The 24,423-nt window shown below is 38.4% G+C and overlaps 1 protein-coding gene across 4 annotated transcripts in view; it reads right to left on the bottom strand.

The window, feature by feature from the left end:
- Positions 1 to 24,423, bottom strand: part of LOC124775008 (regulator of chromosome condensation) — a 101,179-nt gene that overhangs the window by 9,703 nt on the left and 67,053 nt on the right. For 3 of the 4 annotated variants that reach the window (XM_047249762.1, XM_047249761.1, XM_047249763.1), the window contains exons 5-7: positions 23,343 to 23,562; positions 21,339 to 21,482; positions 3,780 to 3,893 (exon numbers count right to left, since the gene is read on the bottom strand). In XM_047249762.1, the coding sequence (XP_047105718.1) occupies positions 3,780 to 3,893; positions 21,339 to 21,482; positions 23,343 to 23,562 (478 nt within the window). The remainder of the gene's footprint in view (positions 1 to 3,779; positions 3,894 to 21,338; positions 21,483 to 23,342; positions 23,563 to 24,423) is intronic. The other variant, XM_047249764.1, reaches the window with a different exon arrangement.

Below are 24,423 nucleotides of genomic sequence, written 5' to 3'. Positions count from 1 at the left end.
GTAGTAGTAGTAATAGATGTTTTATTTATCTGTGGATCACTTAGACAAGGATGTTTGACATGTCATGGTATTACACATTAAGAATGTCTAAGAATAAGCACCGTATTTACTCGGATCTAAGCCACACTTTTTTTCCGGTTTTTGTAATCCAAAAAACCGTCTGTGGCTTAGAATCGAGTGCAAAGTAAGTGGAAATTCTAAAAAATGTTGGTAGGTGCCGCCACAGCTAACTTCTGCTGTCGAATATATGTAGCGTTATACAGGCATGCTTTGCAGGCACAAAGATAAATACTGGCACCAAAACCTCTGCATCAGTAAATAAATTAAAAGAAAAGGTAAAAGAATGTAAACATTATGCCATGTATTCTTTCGTGTTGGCTGCTATCTCATTTAAATCCTGTGTGCCTAATAAACTACGAAACTAGAGTGAGACAACAGCAAATGCAGAAGAATATAAATATCATGTCATGTTTATATTTGTATTATTCTTATGCTGAAGAGTGATACAGTCAGAAATGAAGCACGGCAACTGACTAGATTTTTAAATCTAAGATCACTAATTTCTGTGCAGAATGTAATGTACTAAAGATGCATCAGCAAAGATTTTCAAACGGAGAAAATTTTTCGCTTAACTCTCTTTAAGAACATCTTCTATCATACGCAGTCTATTATTTGGTTCTTGTTGATCATTGTCCAAGAAAGCAGCAGTGTAAGTAACAACAAATAGCAGTCTCTTGCCATTGTTTCACTAACTAGACAATTCCTCTCTTGTTTTATTGTAAGCTGCGGTAGCGTGCACAAATGCAAGCCATGCCGCGAGCGGCAACAGATTATAAACACTCATTATCAGAGTGCGACAAACAATGCATGACACAGTACAATAATGCATTTTCAGCTTAGAGTGGCGTAAACACCTATAAAAAAGAAAACGGCACGTATCAGATCAAAGCAAAATAAGCAATCGATTCAAACCAGACGAAGCACGTGCAAAAGGAAGGGTACCCGTATAAATATGGACGGAGCACCTGACACATAGCAATGGCTACTTGGTAAAGCTTAACTGTTAAGCTTACGACTCGAACAAAACTACTGTAGCTGTATCTTCACCCATTCGACCTAAATTGTGTCTCATGTTACAATGGACCAACTCTGTTTCAATTTGGAGGTGTGGTCTAAAACTTTTCTCTCCCCTTGAATTTCGAGTCTCAAATTTCAGGTGCGGCTTAGATTTGGTCGTATTCTCCTCCCCCCCCCCCCCCCCCCCCCCCCCCCTTCCTCTCTCTCCTTGATTTTGAGTCCCATTTTTCAGGTGCAGCTTAGATTTGAGTAAATACAGCAATCCATACATAAAAGCATTTACATACTTCCTAGTTCAACAAGAATGGGACATGGCTTTACAGTACAAATCATTTTGGCATTTATTATCAAATCAAATAATGTAAATGAACATGAACTTATCTATGTTATATGAAATGTTTTCAGGATTCTGACTGTATTTTGAATTTAACAGAATAATTTATGCTGCTTCAGAACATTTTTTACTAATATTTAAGTAGCACAATGTGTTTTGGGAGCATGGTGCCATCATCAGGCGCATTCCAGTTACATGTACATTATACACTCCTGGAAATGGAAAAAAGAACACATTGACACCGGTGTGTCAGACCCACCATACTTGCTCCGGACACTGCGAGAGGGCTGTACAAGCAATGATCACACGCACGGCACAGCGGACACACCAGGAACCGCGGTGTTGGCCGTCGAATGGCGCTAGCTGCGCAGCATTTGTGCACCGCCGCCGTCAGTGTCAGTCAGTTTGCCGTGGCATACGGAGCTCCATCGCAGTCTTTAACACTGGTAGCATGCCGCGACAGCGTGGACGTGAACCGTATGTGCAGTTGACGGACTTTGAGCGAGGGCGTATAGTGGGCATGCGGGAGGCCGGGTGGACGTACCGCCGAATTACTCAACACGTGGGGCGTGAGGTCTCCACAGTACATCGATGTTGTCGCCAGTAGTCGGCGGAAGGTGCACGTGCCCGTCGACCTGGGACCGGACTGCAGCGACGCACGGATGCACGCCGTAGGATCCTACGCAGTGCCGTAGGGGACCGCACCGCCACTTCCCAGCAAATTAGGGACACTGTTGCTCCTGGGGTATCGGCGAGGACCATTCGCAACCATCTCCATGAAGCTGGGCTACGGTCCCGCACACCGTTAGGCCGTCTTCCGCTCACGCCCCAACATCGTGCAGCCCGCCTCCAGTGGTGTCGCAACAGGCGTGAATGGAGGGACGAATGGAGACGTGTCGTCTTCAACGATGAGAGTCGCTTCTGCCTTGGTGCCAATGATGGTCGTATGCGTGTTTGGCGCCGTGCAGGTGAGCGCCACAATCAGGACTGCATACGACCGAGGCACACAGGGCCAGCACCCGGCATCATGGTGTGGGGAGCGATCTCCTACACTGGCCGTACACCACTGGTGATCGTCGAGGGGACACTGAATAGTGCACGGTACATCCAAACCGTCATCGAACCCATCGTTCTACCATTCCTAGACCGGCAAGGGAACTTGCTGTTCCAACAGGACAATGCACGTCCGCATGTATCCCATGCCACCCAACGTGCTCTAGAAGGTGTAAGTCAACTACCCTGGCCAGCAAGATCTCCGGATCTGTCCCCCATTGAGCATGTTTGGGACTGGATGAAGCGTCGTCTCACGCGGTCTGCACGTCCAGCACGAACGCTGGTCCAACTGAAGCGCCAGGTGGAAATGGCATGGCAAGCCGTTCCACAGGACTACATCCAGCATCTCTACGATCGTCTCCATGGGAGAATAGCAGCCTGCATTGCTGCGAAAGGTGGATATACACTGTACTAGTGCTGACATTGTGCATGCTCTGTTGCCTGTGTCTATGTGCCTGTGGTTCTGTCAGTGTGATCATGTGATGTATCTGACCCCAGGAATGTGTCAATAAAGTTTCCCCTTCCTGGGACAATGAATTCACGGTGTTCTTATTTCAATTTCCAGGAGTGTATTATCTGAAGTGTGATTAGATTCATTTGCCATAGATGCCACTGCGGTTGTTTGTCTAAATACAATCGTGTACAGAAAGATACATACATTTTAGTGAGCATCTTTCTCTACAGGATTCTACTTTGAAACAACCTCAGTGGCACACACAACAAATGAACCTAACCACACTTCAGATTGATATAATATAAATTTAACTGGAATGCAAATGATGATGGCAGCATGCTGCTAAAACACACGATGCTAATTCAATGTCATAAAAAAGTTACTTAAGCAGTAGAAATTATATGATAAATTTCAGAATATAAATAAGCTGCTCCTACATGTTTCATGAATTAAAATAAACTCTGATTTACGAGTAAGGACAACAGTGGCAACAATTATAAAAATTGTATCCACAAAAAAAGTAAAGAAAAAACTGTGATGTCAAAAGAATGAATAATAAAGATAAATACAGTTGAAGCTTGCAAATGCAAGTTATTTACCATACACTGAATCTGCAGAAGACTAACAATGCTCTACATATGACATTTAAATATATGTTGATGGAAGACCACCTGAATATTGGGATTATAAGAACAAAATTATGGTTAAAATGTGGCAAAACATTTGTCACAGAATAACGTGAAAGCATCAGATAATTGAAAAAGAAGGTGTAGCAAACTTCTGTTGTCTGTTATGTCCCACTGAAACTAACACTGCAGTTGTTCTGTAATGAACACTGAAATTGATAAGAATTTTTCTTACCTTCATTATCACGAGCCAATGTGTGGTGTTGCCCTCCGCATATCTGTGACCATAATTTTTCCGAAAATGAGGGTGAAATCACTGGATGAAAGTGGCACACTTGATTCTCTACACCTGTTGAAGGAAAATTTGAATCAAAAATAAATGTCAACGAACACAGCACATTACATGCCTTGCAAGACAGCTACAAAGGAGCAGCGGCTGTCAGCTGTGGTTTGAGCTTGGATTGTATGATTATGAAGGACCATTTTGGTGAGGCTGAGGAACTTTATAGAGTTGGGCAAGATGAAGCGATGAGAACAATAATGTCAACATGTATTAAATCTTTCAGTAATAGCATTTTGTTTAACAAATGTAATAACCTGAATACGATGTCAGGCAAAGACATATGCTTATCTCTTAACTGATGTTTAGTCAACATGTAATAAAGTTGAATTTTGGCTCTAAGTTGCCTGGAGACGGATTGGCATCTAATCAAGATTTAAGAAGGTTTCATCTAGTTGGGATTTTGACAAATAGTACAGGGCAGATGGTAATACACACATCAACTGAATTCCCACACGTGGTGACCCTGGAGTGAAATGAGCCTGGAAGAAAAGATTAAACTGAGGCTCAAAATCAAGAATACTTCACAAACTCTGGAAATATTTGCCACAAGAAGAAGACTGGTATGAAAATAGACCACTTCAATTAAGAAAGGCAATACAAACCACATTCAAAGATGAGTTACATATATTATTGGGCTTTTATAATTAATTTCAAAGTTTAATGTAAAATAACTCTTGCTTCACAAAATGGTTTAACCAAAGATAAAGATTATCCAATCATAACCAAGAAAAACTAGTGTTATGTTTGCAAAGACGGGTACAAATAAATCATTCATATCAACAAAGCTTTGAAGCAGCAGAACCAGCCAGAGCAACGCAGGTTGGCAGTCTCCTGTGGAGTTACAGTTTGCCACATCACCACAAGACTTCACTAGCAGTGGCAGCAGTAGCAGTAGTAGTAGTAGCAGCAGCAGCAGCAGCAGCAGCAGCAGCAGCAGATGACAACGAAGCAGTGTGTTAAAACCAAGACAAATCAACCCGTGAATGCAATAACAACAATTTCTTTTAAAGTGAAGTATTGTGATTTTTTGTTGATGCATATTTCAGGAATATAATACACACAATACAATAAAAGACTTACCAGTAGCTTTTGCTGGTAGGATGCTTACGCATCATGAATGGAATTTTAATATAACATAAAAAGAAACTTATCTCTTTAGTATGAGTGTTCAAGAAATTTAAATAGCTTTTAGCAGGAAATGAAACAGTAATACACACTAATCATACTGCATTAACATTTTGACATAAGAGAATTATAATACAGTAGACTTACAAGAGGAGCTCTTTTTCTACAGGAGTTTAGATTTTCTATTACACACACAAGAGGACAATATAACGTAGTACCAGATGCACTTTCTAGACTACCTGCAGACCTTACGCAAATCAAGATGTAAACGAAAGAGGACACTTTGCAATTTATTTTTTAAAGGCTAATACATATGAAAAAGAGAGAACTTGCTGTTACAGTTTAGAAAAATAACAAAGACAATATGTACATTTAAAAATTCAAATTGCTAACTTACAACAGGACAATGTAAATACCAGTAACTAGTGGAAACTGCACAAGAGAATCTTATTCCATAGGAAGAATAATGCTGCAAAATGGTTACTATGCATACCACAAGATAGCATAAAATTACGAACTTAGTGCATACTGATAGGTTATGTACACTTTGATCCTAAGAAACCTATCATGCATATGAATAAGTACCATTATTTTAGAAATATGAGTCAGCAAGTAAAGATAATATTAAAATCTTGCAAGACTTGTCAAAACTTAAAGTGCATACTGCTGGAGCACACTTGATACTGTAGCGAATTTTTTTTGGGCAGGCTATCGAAGTTATTGGCAGTGAATGTTTACGGTCTATTACCTCGAGGCTGGGAGGAATATGACATTTCTTTGATGTGTTAGAATGCCGGTCCAAGTTGGTTAAACTATATCGACTTAAAAGAGCAAAACAACCAATAGTATGTTAACTAAAATAACAGATCATTGCTTTAAAAATGTTGGTAAAGCTAACAAGGGAAACCTTTGATCTTGGATACTCTGAGCTGCATGAAACCATGCTTAGAGTAAAGTTCGATCATAAAAACAACAGTGGTCTGTGTCATTTCCATGCAAAACTTTGCCCTTGTCTGCTAGCACCACAAGACAGTGGTATGTTGTATCACAGATATATAACATAACATAGTAAATCAAAAATATAATAGGGATGACACAGAAATAAATGACATTATACTGGATAGATATACTGATTTTGAAGGACAGGAAGAACCTGAACCGAAGGTGGCTGTTCAGGCAGTACATGACTCATCTCCATAGCAACAGGAATAGTTCAGTCAAGGTGAGTATGGGCTATCTCCAACCAATCAGTCGAGGCCAGTGTATTAGAAGATGTTTATGAGAGCGTACTAGGGAACACTTATGAAGACTATTACAATCATGGCTTCAATTCCTATAGTAAACTAATGAGGCACTATAAGAGCGTCAAAAGTAAATCAGATTACAGATTAATTCTAAATTATGTATCTAACAAAAGGCAAGCAGGATCTCATTTCAAAAGAGACAGACTGCCGCAATTACAAATTATACTGATCTACAGTTCACTATTGGCATCTGCAAATGACAGCACTATAAGTGTCTACAGTAGTTGGCTTGGGCGATTTCAAAGCTTCGATTCCTTTTATCAATAAACTTAAGGTTGAATAAGTCATTTCATACAGACATATTATCACACTTGTCACACATAAGGATATAGAAGATGGTAGTAGTATACGTCAGAAGGAGTAACAGACTGTGGATGAAGTGAACATGTTTATGACAAAGCAGGGTGTGGAGAAAGGAAATGTTTGAAACAGTGACCAGAGCTGCCAGTGTGAAATATCTTCATTATTAGCACTGTCTCACAGAGGAGAGGAAACTACAGCTATACCCAGGTCAGAATAACAAAGTTACTGAGAATGAAGTACAGTTGAGTGTGGAAGGAGGCAATGTTGTCGGCTTGCCAGCGCATGCGCGCTTATTTTGGCTTTAGTAGCAACAGCTGTGTAGATCCTTACTGGACTATCTCCTCACACCGCCTTTTAATGTGCGGTGTTGAGTTCACTTTACAGGTTCATTATATCCTTGTGGCTTAACAAATACACTGCCATGTGTAAAATGATTGTTCCTACTATTCGTATACCTCAACAAAAGCAACAGGAACTGCACTGTTTTTACAATAATCAAAATTAATCACATTCATTTGTCGTATTCGATTCGTAACGAGTATTAAAATGGATCTGAACTGTTAATATAAATACAATAACTAACGACATTAAAATAATATAAACTGCTTGACAACTTAACTAATCACTGTAGTATGCATGTAGTTTTACGCTCATGCACATGAGTATTCCTTCATAATGATGTGAGATTTGTTGTGCAGCTGCAGTACATGCCTGTCAGTCAAAAACACAAAATACAAGCACAAAAATAAAGACAAATTAAGGCAAAGGGCAAATGTCACTTATTTTAGAATCACTTTCTCCCTTGACACTGTCACTATCTGAGCTCTGGTCCGTGGACGAGTCACTTGAATAGCACAAGGATATAATCATATTTTCAATATGACTCTACACTCACTTCACTTTTCCAAGTTTCTTTAACAACCATTTCTGTGTGGCGCACAGCATTTCTCTACTTATATGGAATTATTTGTGCCCCTGCTTCCTATAACAGCCTTTGAATTTCTACCAAAATGAAGCTTTTGTTATTTGTTGCCACATAATTTTTAATCTGTCAGGGTGTATACGCGGACAAGGCAAAAAACATTCCCAGATTTCCCGGTTAAAAATACTCTTTCTCCCGGGTGAAAAAACACTTTTTCCATGTTAAGTGACAGTATATTTTCCCTCAGAACGGCAAAACTTATCAATTCTTTGAATGGTTATGGTTTCATACACAAGTGTAGAATTTCCCGCAACTTTAGAAAATGAAACTCAGGGAAAAAGACACGTTTTGGAAATATCTTTGTTCTGCAGCAACATGTACACTCCGAATTTTTGTATTACGAAAGTATACATCGGAATTCCACCAGACACTGCATGTTACTTTCCAAATCATTGAAATCGAGACTGCGATGTGTTTTTGTAAGCCAGTCATAGCTCATGTCACGTGATCTGGCCAGCAGATATTCAGAGCATAGGACACGTGATGTAGTCAGCCAACAGCAACATCTCTGAACAGGGAAAGTTAATAGTTTAAATTAATATACAAAGTGTTGCCGCAAGGAAAGAAAAGCTTTCACATATAATGTTGGTCTCTAATGTTAATAAGCTGCAAGAGAAGCTAAGCTTTCGCACATAATGTTGGTCTTTTTTGCGCATGTTACATTTTAAGATATAGCACACAAATATGCCAGTAAATTTTTTAATAATGACATAAATGTCTGATCTTCAGGGTTCAAAATACTTCTAAATGGCTCATTATCAAAGAGTTGATTTTTAAATGAGAGTCAAACACTCTGTGATTTAAGAAATTCATGGTACATTCCTGCACATAGTTCAACTTACATAAAAGGATATTTACTTTGCAAGTAATGCTTCTCAAACCACCATTCGCAATATTTTCCCACGACCTGTTAGAAATAGGTTCGTTTCAGAAGTTGCCAGAGAGTGTAGATAACAGGCGACACCGCACTGGCGCAGCTACCATGACGTAGGAAGCCCGTATGTACGTACATGTAAGACATTGAGAGATCATACATTATATCATAAAAGTAACAAGACATCAGTGGATACTCCAAGGACATCTGAATTTCATGAACCATACTAAAATGTGCACATTTAAAATGCATACGTTAAGTGCACATTCGTATGTCCAGAATCCCCATGAAGTAGACCTCGATCAGATATTAAGCTTTTCAATGTGGTTTTCAGGATGTAAATTTAATTGGAGCACAAGTACTGTATCATATCAGGTTTGGTTCTTTGTTATGGTATAATGCCATACGTGCTAGAAGCTGAAAACGTGCACTTCAAATGCAGCGAACAGTTGAAACTAGGTACTGTGGAATTAAACATTTCATCTCGAATACATTGACTGCCTCTGCGGAAAAGGTTAATAAAAGTCAAATTTCTTTAGCAAACAGACAAAAATAACTTAATTGTTCTGCAAGGCGATTAATGCTTGGCTGTCAGAAAGGTGGAAATAAAATAAAATCTGAAACTAATAACTTATTTTAACCTTCCGTGATCATGTGACAGTATTTTAATTCACTTGATAGTTCCCGGCCACAGATATCCGTCTTGTTTTCATTTGACGTCAGAGTAAACGAAGGGGAAACAGCAAAATCACTAAATGTAAACACAGGTCATGTGGAGACCACCCACTATAACAGACTGCTCTGCTCATCAGCCCCAGATCTACAATATTCGCTAAACAGGTCAATACTAAAAAAAAATAAAAAAAATAAAAAAAAAAATAATAATATCGAATTTTCAAGAATATGATTGTCTTGTAGTGCACATCTTTCTGCAAAGTCTGAAACAAAAAACATATGTGTTCGAGGAAATGTAAGACATGTTATTTGGTCTTAAGTGTGCCAAAGTGCAGTGCCACGCCTCTTCATACAGCATTCTTCTATCGCACGTCACTGTATTTCGCTCTGTGGAACTGAAAGGTGTATATTTTGTAATGGACACCATCAAACTATATTCAGGACAGTGGAAATTGAAATGCCCTGTAGTGCCCCTCCTGCTCCAAGTTGGCCAGTTTGACAGCCTGCCCATCTTTAAAAAAAGTCTCACAATTAATAGCGGATGGGATTATTTCTAATCGGGAGAACAAGAACTCTTCAGGAAATTTGCACTCTTTATTGCCTATTACTTAATAACTTGCTGTTTTGTGTGACAAAATTAAATATAGGATACATAAAACCAATAAAGAAAGAGACAAGCAAGAAAGTACACATTTCTTCAATCCTTAGATCATAGCATTTGTTTTTTCTCTCTCTAATCTTGCTACAGCTTTATATGGCGTGCTTTCCTTTCTGCAAAAGAATCTATTACCTCATCAAAGTTCGTCAAACGTTTTGCTACATGAAAAATCTAAATGTCGTTATCTAAGAGTGAAAAAGCTGTTGATACAAATAATACCCAAGACTGGTGTGGTTTCTCGAACTGATTACGACTATTTTGTCACTATCTGCTAGATAAAACAAAATAGGCCTTTCTAATATTGTAGCAATTTTGTAACACACACCAAATAAACGAGACTATTTTGGCACAAATGGTCATTTTTATAACACAACAAAATATAATTCACGAAGTACCAATATCAAATGCCTGTTAGGCCTACTACTAGCAAAAACACTGTATGTTAGGAAATAGTTTCACATTTCATTCATATGCACCAGTTCCTCAAGCATGAGATCGAAAAGTAGTAGTACGAAATTTTTGTATAAATTTTGAATCGTCTTATTCTCCCATAATTTGTGTGATGTCCCTGTTTCTTCTCCTCCCTTGTTCTAACAAACAATCACCACCAACTCTGCAGCTGTTCCTGCCATTGACAAAATTTGTTCGCCGATTAACTTCACTAACCCTGCCGGAATCACGGATTTAGCTATCCCGCTATTATTTTCCGGTTAGGCGTTATTGTGTGTCGTACAAAACATATTCCATGTTACTTCCAGAATAGAACTTAAGTGGCTGATAGCCGGAGACTGTAATACTGGTCCTTACTATAGTTCAATTCATTTATCTTGGCGGCTCGCGCATGCCCGCCCAGACGCGGGAGATTGCAGCGTTGCCAGTTGTACGCGCCAAGAGAAGCAGCGCCGTAGCAGTGTAGTTCCCAAACTTACATTTAGGGGGGAGCACGCAGTTTATGAAGTAAAGCCACCACGGCCGCATTAAACCTTTCGCTGCTACAGAGACGTGCTCCCCGCATTCCACGCCGTGCGCGATTTTGTAACCACTGCACTGCTCGCCTGTGCAGACACATAGTGTTCCGACTGCTTTGACACACTTATCATTCGATTTCACAAAAACTATTTGGCCCAAAAATTTGATTTTGACACATCTTCTTGACTGATACCTTCCCCCCATAAATGACTTAATTTTGTTTCGATTTTCAACGCAGTTATATTGCAGCATTAAATGTAGTAAACCATTGCACGAAATTTTGAAGAGTTTGCAGAGGTAAAGTTCATAGCGTATACTTTCCGTATGTTCGATTGTAGTTACCACAATGTTGAGAATGAAATGCGGACAAGATACCTAAATTTCATATAAAATTTACTGTATAACAACATCTCATTTAATTTAAGTACCAGATTGGTGTCGTATGTAATATTGGGAAATATTCCGTCTTTCGCGACTGTAATAAAAGTTTTATTTACACCGGGCGCGTTTGACTTTATTTTAAAGCACTTCAATCAATCAAAAGGAAGTACACAAAATATGTTAAACAAAACTGTGGACTTACAAAAACATTAGGACTTGAATATACTGTGTATCAGTGCTCTGAGCTATGTCAAATATAATTTTTGTGTGTGGCATACACAAAAAGCATTTATTTGCTAAAACACTGATCGGCCGACACAAACGTTGAATATTGTGTTACCTCAGCACAAAACTACGAAAAGTGGCTTGGCAATGGAGGAGACAAAATGCTGTCCAATGAAGATGCTTCAAAAGAGAAAAACGCGTCTGGTCTAAATAAGACGCTTATTACAGTTGCAGAAGAGGAATATATCTCAATATGAATAGTAAACCAGCGACTGCGGAAGAGGCGATATACAAACAAAACGGATAACATGAATATTGTATGTGTGCCTTTTCGTTGTTTTTAATTGCTGTGAAAAGAAATATTGGAGGAGAAAATTACAAAAACTGAAAACTTATTATGATTATAATGAAGCACAGGAAATTTCAAAACATTACATTCAAACGAATAAAATTCATTAAGTAAGACACTTCGCTATTGTTTTTAAATAAATAAAATATTTAGTATGCAACAAGCCTTGAACTTAGAATCTTCCGATTAGCAGCCCAACACCTCAACCATTACGCCAACGCAGCTACTCATTTCTCGCATCTCCTGGAGCACTCTAAACGTCTGCAAAATAGCGACAAACACTGTTGGGATGACTATGAATTACTCACGTTGCGTCGAAGTACAATAGGAAATAAACAATTACCGCTGTTCTTTATTGCGAAAAAGCGGTTCGTGAGACTGATACAAACACCTTTCCTTGCTATCGCCTGAATTAGGAGGCTTATTGTTTGTTTGGTTTAATTAATTAATAGAATATGAAGCAATTGGTGTAAAGAATGCTTTTTCCAAACTTTCTATAAAAGAAAGTCTGCTATCAAGACATTGCTTTTGTTCAATTACTTCATTTATGACTGAACGTTTCTAAAATTGAAGACACTCGTCCGTGCTCTGCACTGCAGTCGAGATCTGGCAACGTCGTTCTCTGTTCATTGGCTGACTGATTTGTGACGTCAAATGCGCAGAACGAACCTAAACTCGGCCGCCAAGATATATGACGCGCACCTTAGTGTAGCGATCTGGCCAAAAGTTTTGTCAAAATTTCATTTTCTTGGGTACACCGAGAAGATAATACATAATCTTTCTTGCCTGTTATTCCTGTTAGTCATTTATTTCCATTCTGGAAGTCTGAATCTATGGATTTTGCTAGGAATTATAACAATGCTCATCATTTGCAAACCCAATCAACCCCATAATCAGACAGCGATTGGCATTCATCTGTTCGGCTTTACTCCGCTCAGCTCGTATAGCCCCGTCCCCTTCTGTCTGTAGAAAGTTTATTTCTAGATGCGATGAGTATTCTCCTGACAGAGACATCACGTACACTATGCACGCATTCAAAAATCAACTTATGATTCATTCAGAAATGAACTTAAAATGTGCTTAAAAATGTTCAAAAACCAACAGGATTACGTTTCAAAATCATACGAATAATCGATAGACCACTGTGCGCTGGATGCTAGGCGCTTTGTGAAACAAGGCTTTTCCCCCCTCAAGAATATGAATTTGACGCCCCCTTTTCCCGGTAGCATCTAGTTGCTTGCTGCGACTGCTTGCACAGCTAACAGCCACACTCCTGTAACCAGAAGCGGGAAAATCTACTACTCAAATGCGACTCAACTGCACATGTGCATGAGCCTGCTCGTAAATGCTAAAATGAATCTAATGTAAACAGTTGTGACTTCACACTCATCGGAGGCAATTTGTTGTTATGAAGCACTGCTTAGCATTCCTAAATCATTTGACACATTTTGCTGTTGGCAGACACTTGCATGAGCACTGTGTCGTTGCTGTATATGGCGCATTTCCTTTGTAATTTATGTTTTATGGTTTAATATTATTCTGCAGTAGCGGGATACAGTAATATAGAGTATCGGTTCTTACGTCAAAATTACAAAAAATTATCAGAAAACTAAAACTTCCCAGAATTCTAAAAAATTCCTGGGATTTTCCCGGTTTTCTCCTGGATGAAAAAATTCCCGTGTTTTTCCCGGATCTCCCGGGTCGTATATACCCTGTCTGTGCCCAAACCACTTCGATGGTGTTAAAGTGGCAGTGGTATGGTGGGATCCTAAGAACTTAGTGGCCATGTTCTTTAGATGCCTCGTTCACAACATACTGTTGGAACTGCGGCTTATTTTTCTTCAATATTTTCATGAACTTAACCTTACATAAATTGTCCTGAATTTTCATGCTGTGGCGTTTCAACCACTCAACAATACTGGTGGTTTTTTTTTCCATTGCAGCTCTATTTTTAATAACTGAATGGTATGGAGAACTATCCTTTACAATGACAGATGGCCTATCGTGTTTATCTCCTCGTGGTAGTCATTTGTGATCTTGATTTGTAAATGAGAAGATTTATGTACAAAACCAGATGCAGTTCCAGAATGCAAGACAATAATTTGTGTGCCCTTTCCCACTGGAACAGCAGAGCTTCTCTGTATTCTATCATCTATCCTGTCTTTTCTTATGGGATGACAGGCATTTGTGTGCATTTTGTTGACCCACACAATGTCTTCAAACGGGACTTTAATGCTAGATCTTAAAAATCGACAACACCACACTATACTGTCTCCTCTCTCCACCACAATTTTCTGTCCATTAATTTTTTTATAACAAAAACTGGGAGCTCTGATACCTGTTAAAGAAATTTTGCTGCTACTGAATAACTCTGCCCCACAAAGAGTAAAACACAGCTTTTTCGTAGTTGGATTTTGTTCTCTTGCATAATATCCATAGATGTTGAAAGAAATCCATGTTTGTTATGCATGGTTCTGTCCTCTTCTTTCCGGGTGTCCAGAGTTTGGGTGAACCAGGCTCTTCCCCTACTGTACAATATTTCTTCTTACAAATTTTGATGACAGTACCTTCAAGGTGTCTGCAGTTCTTTTGACTACCTTTGTTGGAGGCAGTAGAGTTGTACCACTGTCTCTCCTCCTCAAAATATTCATGCACTGAACACACAAACTCATTTGTCCGACTATGCAAAATGTAAGTAGAATGCTGAACTTTCTGTTTAGCAGTCACACTTTTTTGCGCACTTCCACTACAAGCTTCAGGCATTGATGATGATGTCGGTTTGTTGGGCACTCAACATCGTGGTCATCAGCACCTGTGCTTCAGACATTCTGTAGGGCAAAACAAATTCACCACAAAGAGAAACAAAGCAAACAACAAAACAGACCACAACTGTTTATTTTACCAGCTGCGAGCGTCATCAGCAACTGGCTACAGCAGCTGTTACCTGTTCCTAGATGTCAATCACTTTTTTTATTCTGATCCGGGTATAATGTGTTGCAGTCTGCCCATAGCTCTACTCCACAGCTACCCAATTTGTGTGGCTTTATCAATGGCAGGCAAAATAGCAAACAAGTTGTACATCTATTTTCAAGAGTCACAAGGCACTTTTGGCCCAAATATTTCAAAGGAATTTTAAACAACCTGCCCATCCACATGAAGCCAACCAAACGAAGAAAAATGAATAAAGAAAACAGGAAATGTCTTCTAACTTTAGCCCTTTGCTAACAAGTAACACGGGAAAGGACCCTAAATGCTGTTACACTGAAGATATTGTCACTGAACACAACAAAACATTGCCAACACCTTAATGTTTACTTCTTTTGGCAATAAAAGCTCTATATCAGAAGGATTACCGATTTTGTAAGACTTCAATCTGCCAAACCACAAATGAAGATATATGACTTATTTCATCATCAAACTTCACTCTATGATTTACAGTCAATTTTCTACACCAAAGTATAGATGTATGTTGGAATATCCTTGGCAAAAGGCAGGTCATGACACTGGCATATCCTTATTTGAAAATGCAATTAGTGTGGATTTTTATATTGTACTGCTTGAATGTCAAAGTGATTTCAAATTTAAAGATGTGGCTTTAGTGAGGTGTGCACATTGTTCTCTTCCACTTTGTTTTAACCACACCATCGAAATCTTGTACCTGCACTATGATTAATAAATTACTTTAAGCAGATGGTTTATGGTATTGTTGATTGAAAATGTAATGATTCACTGACATCACTGAATTACGTATAATGTTCCTCCCATGGTATTGATATCTTGTTGTTTTATTTCTCTCTATTAAAATATCACTTTTGGAAGAACATAATGCTTTGCATGGAAACTGTGTGTCCCTTCTAAGAATCTATTGTCTGACAACAGAACACAGTTCATAGCCAAAAAGTTCGAAGAATTTCTAGCATGGGAAGAAGTACATTATGTTTTTATTTCTAGGTACACTCAGCAAAGTAATTCCTCTGAAAGTATCAAGCAAGTGCTAGGCAGCTTATGCCAAACCTTCTGTGTGAAAAGACATTGAATGACCTACCACACACTACCACAAAAGTCTTCCCAGTAGAAGTACTAGGAGGTCGAAAAGAATGCAAACCAATTCTACGGTGGGTTGAAGGCTAGAAGAGAACACCCATATTAATCCAGTGTCATATAATAATATTAATGGCAGAGGATAGGAAGAAAAGGTGGAAGATACATACTCCAATGCAATGCTACAAAGGAGACAGTTCTTGTCAAAAATCATACAAAAAGTATTAAAAGTGAGTAAACCATAAGCAAATTCTATGCATTGTACAAGGGACCATTTCTAGTTGTGATGTGTCTGCTCGTTCTAAGTTTTACATCTTTGGCTACTGGCACAATCTGCCTCTCTAGTCACCGGGTGGCGTTATGGTCGCATGTTAGTGGAGTCTTTGGTTGTAGTTCCTTGGAGTAGCTTGCTGACCACAGGGGCAGGCAGTTGATTGCAGTTGTGGCAGGGGAGGTGGGGTGAGAGAGAGAGAGAGAGAGAGAGAGAGAGAGAGAGAGAGAGAGAGAGAGAGAGAGAGAGAGACGCACATGGGACGTACGGTGAGCTGTTCGCAGAGCTTAAAGGCACATGATTGTCTAAGGGGCCAGTCAGTGAATTATGTATAATTTTCCTCCCATGGTGTTGATATCTTGTTGCTTTGTTTCTCTCTATTAAAATATCACTTTTGGAAGAATGAAATGTTTTGCATGGAAATTGTGTGTACCTTCTAAGAACCTATCGTCTGACAACAGAACACAGTTCATGGCCAAAAAGTTCGAAGAATTTCTAGCATGGGAAGAAGTACATCATATTTTTATTTCTAGGTACACTCAGCAAAGCAATTCCTCTGGAAGTATCAAGCAAGTGCTAGGCGGCTTATGCCAAACCTTCTGTGTGAACAGACATTCAAGGTGGATGGAACTAATAGTACAATTTGGAAAGACATTGAATGATCTACCACAAAAGTCTTCCCAGTAGAAGTACTAGGAGGTCGAAAAGAACGCAATACTTGGGCCTAATACCGACAAAATCGCTTATTTTTTAGGGAGGGTAGTTGTCCTTAGTTAAGTAGAAATCATTCCCATTCTACAGATTCTCCGCATCCTTTGGTTAATTGGGTGTACAATCTTAGAACCATAGTTCTTTTTTCTCCTGTTCCTCTCCAGAAATCAAGCTAGGTAAATGTACTAGGAGTGCAGTTTGGGGTGGGGGACTGAAAGGTACCAGTCTTTGGGGTCTGTCTTTCTTAGGTCCCTAAGCTTCTATAGTCTGATTAAAATTACTTTATAGTACATGTCTGTCACTTGTCACTACACTGTTGTCACATCGACTGCTGGCTACTGCTGGGTTATTGGCAACACACTAACACAGCAGATTACTTCACAAACGCTGTTAATGTGTAATGAAGAGCAATGTTGGAAGCAGCCACTGCGAGGTATTATGGAAATGCTTGATGGTCTGTCAACAGCTGGATTTAAGTGACGAATGACTGAACTCTAGTAGACAACTTGTTTTGTAGCCCTGTATTTGAACTCGTGCCCTAACCTAACCACAACCTCATGATGTGCAACGCATGTATCTGAGAAAACGGTCAACAACTCTCGGCACAACTGCAATAACGATCGCTTTGTTCATGGCCATTATAGCTAACCTCTACGAGCAAGCTCAAGACAGAAATATTTTAATTCCAGCACTCAAAGCAAAGTGTATTTTCTCACCATCATTGGTTACCTGAAACTATGTTCATGCTGCTACACAAGCTGCCACGTTACCAACCATTCAGCAGTATTTCATCACACATGACGATGATGGTGCGTTCGACGAGACTCAAACATACAACTTTCTATACATCAGGTTTATGTGATAACCACTATGCAACTGTAGCAATCTGGGTTAAGTTCTTACATTCACAATGTCGTGTGGAGCTTATCTAATGTAAGCCATTCTCTGTGACTACAATAACTGTATATCCAACACTGCTGAGTATAAAATGTGTTAATTTCATTAGTATTGTGTGTGTGTGTGTGTGTGTGTGTGTGTGTGTGTGTGTGTGGGGGGGGGGGGGGGGGGGTGGAGATACTTAATTGGGGTTGAAATATGAAATAAAAGGGTCATACCTAACATTCAGGATCCAAACATATTAAAAACAAAGCCAGACAAGGAATTGGAAGTGAACTGATTAGTAGTTGTGGCAGTATGGCAATGACGAACAGTTCAGGAGTGATGAACACACTGACTGGAAGAAACCAGCTCCAACGCACGACATGTCAACTATCAAGTAATTTTAATTGGACTATGGTTCTTTCTTTTCCTTTATTTCTTCTGCCAGGTGCTATCCTTCCTCTATCCACACGCAATAATTCCAGGACATGAACCCTTCCTGTTATCTAGGGACCAGAAAGTGTATCAAATATTTTCTACAAAATTCGTAGGCTATCTATTTTTGTCAAATTTCACATCTATTTTTTTTGTTCGTAAATGATTAGACAAACAAAGCCTTAGTTCTTCAGAACTGGCGGTTAAATAGCTGAGTGGAAACTTTTTGACTTGAAGGTTAGATTTTGCAAGAACTTCGACACCATTTTCTTCTGAAATGGCCATTGTTTGTCTGTATTTAAGCTTTCAAAGATGACTGTTCTATTGAAAGGCAGCAGCACTTTCCAGCCGGTGAAGTGAATTTGTTGCCAATTTAAGGCGTGTCTAGACATTATTTGTCTTTTGCTGCCCAATTCGCTGGTCACAAATTCTGCAGACTTTTTGATTTTACCTTTTGTAGGAATTCATAATCATACAACCCATGCTTGATAACGCTACAGATAGATCTGACAAAGCACCTACCGTAGAAGTATAACCGAATGTACAGTACTGTATCATAATGTTAGGGAAGGAATTTTGGAGCAGCCGAAAAATGTTACAAATTTTGTTTTCCAATCACTATAGTGCAGAGTGCAGGCACTTTAGGCTATAGTAGCTGATGGTTACAAGTGTAAACAAACTATAACTTTGACTGCAAGTGGGGGAGAGGAGCAGTGTGGCAAAACAAGCCCACCACCCCCCTCCCCCCTCTTTCGCAGGGCAGCGGCCTACAGCAGAACAGACACTGTCACAGGAATCAGTGTCCACATTATACCATCTTTTGCTAACAAACAAGTGTAGGCATTTCTTCGTTATAAAATGCTAGGTGGCATTTGTTTTAGATAGACAATTCAACTGCCTGCAACTGCATAGCCTCAGATTATTGAGTGCATTGATACAATTTTGCATTCATACACTTTTTATTTTGCAAACAGGCTCTTATGCACTATCTTTCCAAACTGGGTTTCATCAGATAATGTACAATACCAATATCTGAAAAGTGGTTACATTTTCCAGATTTATATAGAAAATAAAGCGATTCTGAACTCTATCATAAAATAGTTCATCTGGATACAATTTGCTATGAAATAGCGTCTATTAATTAATTTCACATTTTGAGGCAGAATTCGCATTTATTTTGCATTTTCTGCAAAATGTGAATTTTTTTGGTCCCTACTTATATCAACATCTTGCAAGTGCTTGCAAGTGCAGCAAAGAGCGAAGTGCCATGTGCGGCTCCAAGGAATACCAACGACTAATATAACATATAGCAGTAATGTCAACATATACTGAATCTTTTTGTAATAGCATTTTGTTTAATTGGTTGAATGTCATAAGCTCAAATGGATATCAAACAAAGAAGCATGATAGTCTCTAGTCTGATGTACAGTCAATGTGTAATAAAATAATGAAAATGATTAATTTTTGCCAGTAAAATAATTACATTACAATGTGTAATAACGTCTGATTGTAAGTCCAAGTTGTCGAATAGTGGTTTAGAAGATGTTGGCGTCTAATCAACATTTAAGAAGATTTCATCTAGTCAGGATTTCCACAAATACTACAGGGACAATGTGTAGTTTATTGTTAACATATACATTGACCAAACTCTCTCAGACGGAGTAAAAAACTTCCATTTGGACTGCAAGATTTCAACTGCATCACTTAAGTACCTGTATATAAATTTGAAATAATTACGCTGGCTGTACCATTAAATTTAAAAAGTAATTTGAATCACGTATTGGATTGAAGGTGGATAGTATTAGCAAGCTACACAGTGACAGTGGGGAAGGCATTCACAAGCACACACAATGACCCGCTGTTGCCATCAAATTTATTGACAATGAGGAAGGGATATGAGTAACACTTCTTATAGAACATGCAGCAATATGTAAGATGGCGTGCAAATTTACAGCAGGAGAGATACAATACAAAACAGGCTGGGACTGAAGTAGTTACTGCAAAGTAGAACAAGTGAAGTGTATACAACAACAGTCCAAATCATAATATGGATAATGCGTTATTAGATGGAAATTTCTCTGATGCCATAAATAATACAAAGAAATACTGCCTACTTGACCAGTGTCAACATGGAAACTGTTAAAGGAAAATGTTGCATAGATTGATCAAACAATGTAGTAGAATATTTGCGTGCAACACAAAAACACAGGAAGTGTACTGTGAAGACACTGTAGTACACTAAAGGTTACAGTCTCGAACCGCCACAGGACAGAAACCGCCACAGGACAGAAACTTTAAACTGCAGATGATTTTATAATACATATCCACTCCGAACACTTCGTGTCCTTCCCATAAGTACAACTGTTACAAAATCTGCAGTTAAAGTTTCTTTCCTGTGACAGTAACCTTTAGTGTGCTGCAGTGTCTTCACAGTAAAGTCCAAGACACACACCCACATTTACTTTTATGTTAAACACTAACAACAATGTTAATGCTAGTGATAAAAATAGTCTACTTACTACATGTCAAACCAAGGACAAACAGAGCGAGTGCAACAAACTCAAACATAAAAAAAAACTGTTGGACCATTAGCTTTATGGAATTTTCAATTTCTTCATTAAGCAACAGTGAAAAATGGAAAAACCTGTAATTAGTTTAGGTGTTGAAAAGAAGGGCTTTTCAGGCCTCAAATCAAGGGAGAAAGAAGGTAAAAATATGATCCCAATGCAACAAAGAGGAATCACGAATCAGGTCAAGCCAGGTCCAGCTTAACCCCAATGCACTGTTAATTCCTTCAATACTTTCTCCTCTATAGATAGACAAATGAAGTGTGTGGTTCCACAAGCTACCACTGCCAATTTTTAATCTGTATGTCTCACACTGTCTGGTTAGCAGCAGCACTTTTTAATCTTGATTTGACTGAAGTTTAATCTTGATTGCTTTCTTATAAACATTTGAGTATTTCCACACCAAAACCACAATCTCTTCAAATAATCGTAATTTTGATTAATGGCCTGCTCGTGATACTGACCACAGGTTAAAATATGTTTTTCCTTTGCATTCAATAAGAAATAACAAAACAGATTTAACCTTGCATTTAAAACTTTAAAATCTAGGGCTAAATGTTACCATATTCTCTCATTAAAAATACTATTCGCAATATTAAAATAATCCTACAAAATTCTGTTTATAATTAAGCTAGAAGTCATTTATCAGCAAAAAACACGCACATTCCTATGAGTTGAAATGCAACAATAATAGCTACTAACCTAACTGGCTGTAGTTATTTAGTCCAAATACATAAATATGGTTCTGAGCTTTGGCATATGTACACCAAGTTCCAGCCCAGATATCTTCAAAGCCAAGTTTCGACCTGGGATTAATAGGCACTGGCGCAGGTACCAATAAATGCCCTAAAATGAGAGACACAACAATAATCATAACAATGATACAACTCTGTAAGTAACATTTCACACAGGAGGAAAATCTAATCCATTCTTAACTTGATACATAACACAAAATAGAACAAAAAATAGGTTTCTCTAATTTTTACCAGTAAGAGTTGGGATTCCTAATTTTGCTAGACAAGTAATAATTGTCACAAAAGTTTGATAACCAGTGATGTTTCACAAGAGAAAACAATGAATCATCTTGGACTGGGATTTTGCGTCAATTATAGAGGGTGATTTCAATTCTCAGCTTTGAGTCATGACGTCATGAGTTTACAATACAAAGGAAATGTAACCTGTGTTTGTCTTATAACTGGTGTAAACTATTCTGAATATCTCACATTTTACGAGGGTGAGGTTAGGCAGGAACCTAAGAGTGCTGCCTACATGGCTGCAAAGGAAATGAACAGCAATCATATTTATCCCCCCCCCCCTCCCACCCACACACACACCCCACCTTTAGCTACATAGCTCAATTCAAGTTGTCTATTCCACTTTTAGTTATTTTTCATTAGGTGTGTAGTGCAATTTCTATTAAATTTTTTTTCGTTTTGTTTCACTCTGTTTACTTAACTGTACAGCTCAATTCTATTTGCCAACTCCCCATTTTGATATTTTTAGCTAGTTCTGTCGCCTCTCACATTTCCTGTATTTTACTATAATTGTGTTTCTGGGGTTCTTACAGTACACGTTAGTTTCTCCCCAACCAGAACTAGTTTCGTACAGCTGTCTTGTTAGTTCATAATTTATTGTTAAGAATTTCCATGATTGTATAATTCATGGTTACATTTCAGTGTCATGTAAGCATTTGAGAGTGTTAATCGCCATTTTGATGTTTTGAGAGTGTTGATCGCCATTTTGATGTCTTGAGTGTGTTGAATCTTTGAGACCGTATGATGTTACTGCTCAAAGCCACCAGTGGAATCTTACACTAGAATTAATACAGAATTTCTTGAGAATCGATGCTCTTCTATTTGGTCATCTAGCTGCACTGATATTTACAATTTCAAATTCAATCTACATTCTGGAAAAAATGTATCGTTTATCCAAAATGTGACACCCATTTTTAATTTTTGAAAATGTGCAGAATGTATAAGAATTATTTTCTGCCTTACAAGAAACACTTTCATTATATAAATTGATACAGAAAAAGGGGCCACGATAGTATGTCTCAAGTTAAATCTTTATTCTCCAAAACATATTATACTCTATAACATGTAATCAATAGTAATATTAGTTATGATAATACTATGAAAAGGATACATTGCTACTCACCATGTAGCAGAGATGCTGAGATGCAGATAGGCTCAACAAAAAGACTACTGAACATGTAAGCTTTCAGCCAGAAGGCCTTTTTCTGAAATAGACAACATACACACACAAATTCATGCAAAAACAGAGCGCACACACGCATACACATGGCCAATGGTCATGTGTGCATGTGCGTGCGTGCGTGCACACGCGCAGGTGTGTGTGTGTGTGTGTGTGTGTGTGTGTGTGTGTGTGTGTGTGTGTGATGCATTTGCATGAATGTGTGTGTATAGGTTGTCTATTTCAGAAGAAGGCTTTCTGGCCGAAAGCTTATGTGTTTAGTAGTCTTTTTGCTATGCTTGTCTGTGACTCAATATCTTCGCTATATGGTGGGTAGTAGTCTGTCCTCCTCATAACATTGTCATTTTTCCATTCTGGATTTCCCATTGTTTGCATTATCAAACCATTAGGCTGTAGACACTCAACTCATCAAAACTGTCTTCCTCATTAGATCATTAGATAAAAAACAAACAGTATTTCATACGTATAATAATTGTTCAACACAACGCTTACCTAATCCTTGTCTGCAACTACGATTTGCAGCACGTTCTGATACTCGACCTAACTGTCCTTGTTCACCACATCCACATGTGTAAATATGCCCGTCATTAGTAAGCATGACTAGATGATCAGCTCCAGATGCGATTTTCACAGTCATCAATCCAGGGAGAATTTCAACTGGTTTCTGCTCAGCAACACCTGCTTTCATGAGCCCCATTGAACCACTGGAATCCTAAATTTTGAAAACATTGTTTCCTTTAGCAAATATTACATATCTTACAAATAAAATAATACAAAAAAATCCCAAAATCACCTACACTCTCAGCACTTGGCCAACCATACCACACTTCACACTTACTGTCCAACTTTATGACTGCAATAGTCATTCTTGAACTTCAGTATAGTTGCTAGCACATGACAAACAACAGAGAGGACTGGACTATTTTTCTGCTGGTATTCAGAGTTTGAAATAGTTTTTACAATCTATTAAACACTGAAAAATAACTGTTCATGGTGCTGTGGTATGTGCTGACAGCATCTGAATGTGTGACTGGGTTGCTTGGCAAAAAAGTGTGCGTAATATGGAAACAACAACTCGGCTGAAAACCCAGGAGTGCACAATTAACCAATTACAATAAGAAAACCATAGATATCACAATTTACAATGAGAAAACCAAAGATATCACAACAGTTCAACCTCACCAATGAATATTAAGAGACAAACTAATGAAAGGCTATCACCTCATCACTAGTGATGTGCTGGGCAAATGTCCAGTGGCCAGGACATTTATAAATGGGCATTTGTCCAAAGCAGTTTTAAATGGACACAATTTGGGCATTTATAAAAAAAAGTACTTTTTAAAGTTTTTACTGCTAGAATGTAGAAGATACCAATTAAAATAACGGATGAGAAGATACTCCCGATATTAGACTTTAGCAAATGTTTACATTTAAACACACACATGTCAATCATTGCCTTTATTAACAAGAACAAAAGTAAAGAAGAGAGAAGCATGTTTTTTAAGTAGCATTCCAACTTGCTGTATCACAGAAGTGAGAAGTGTCTCTCTCCACACACACACACACACACACA

This window comes from Schistocerca piceifrons, chromosome 2, assembly GCF_021461385.2.
Source record: "Schistocerca piceifrons isolate TAMUIC-IGC-003096 chromosome 2, iqSchPice1.1, whole genome shotgun sequence".
Lineage (NCBI taxonomy): Eukaryota > Metazoa > Arthropoda > Insecta > Orthoptera > Acrididae > Schistocerca > Schistocerca piceifrons.
The sequence above is the reverse complement of the archived record's forward strand: the minus strand, read 5'-3'. Positions and strand labels throughout refer to the sequence as shown.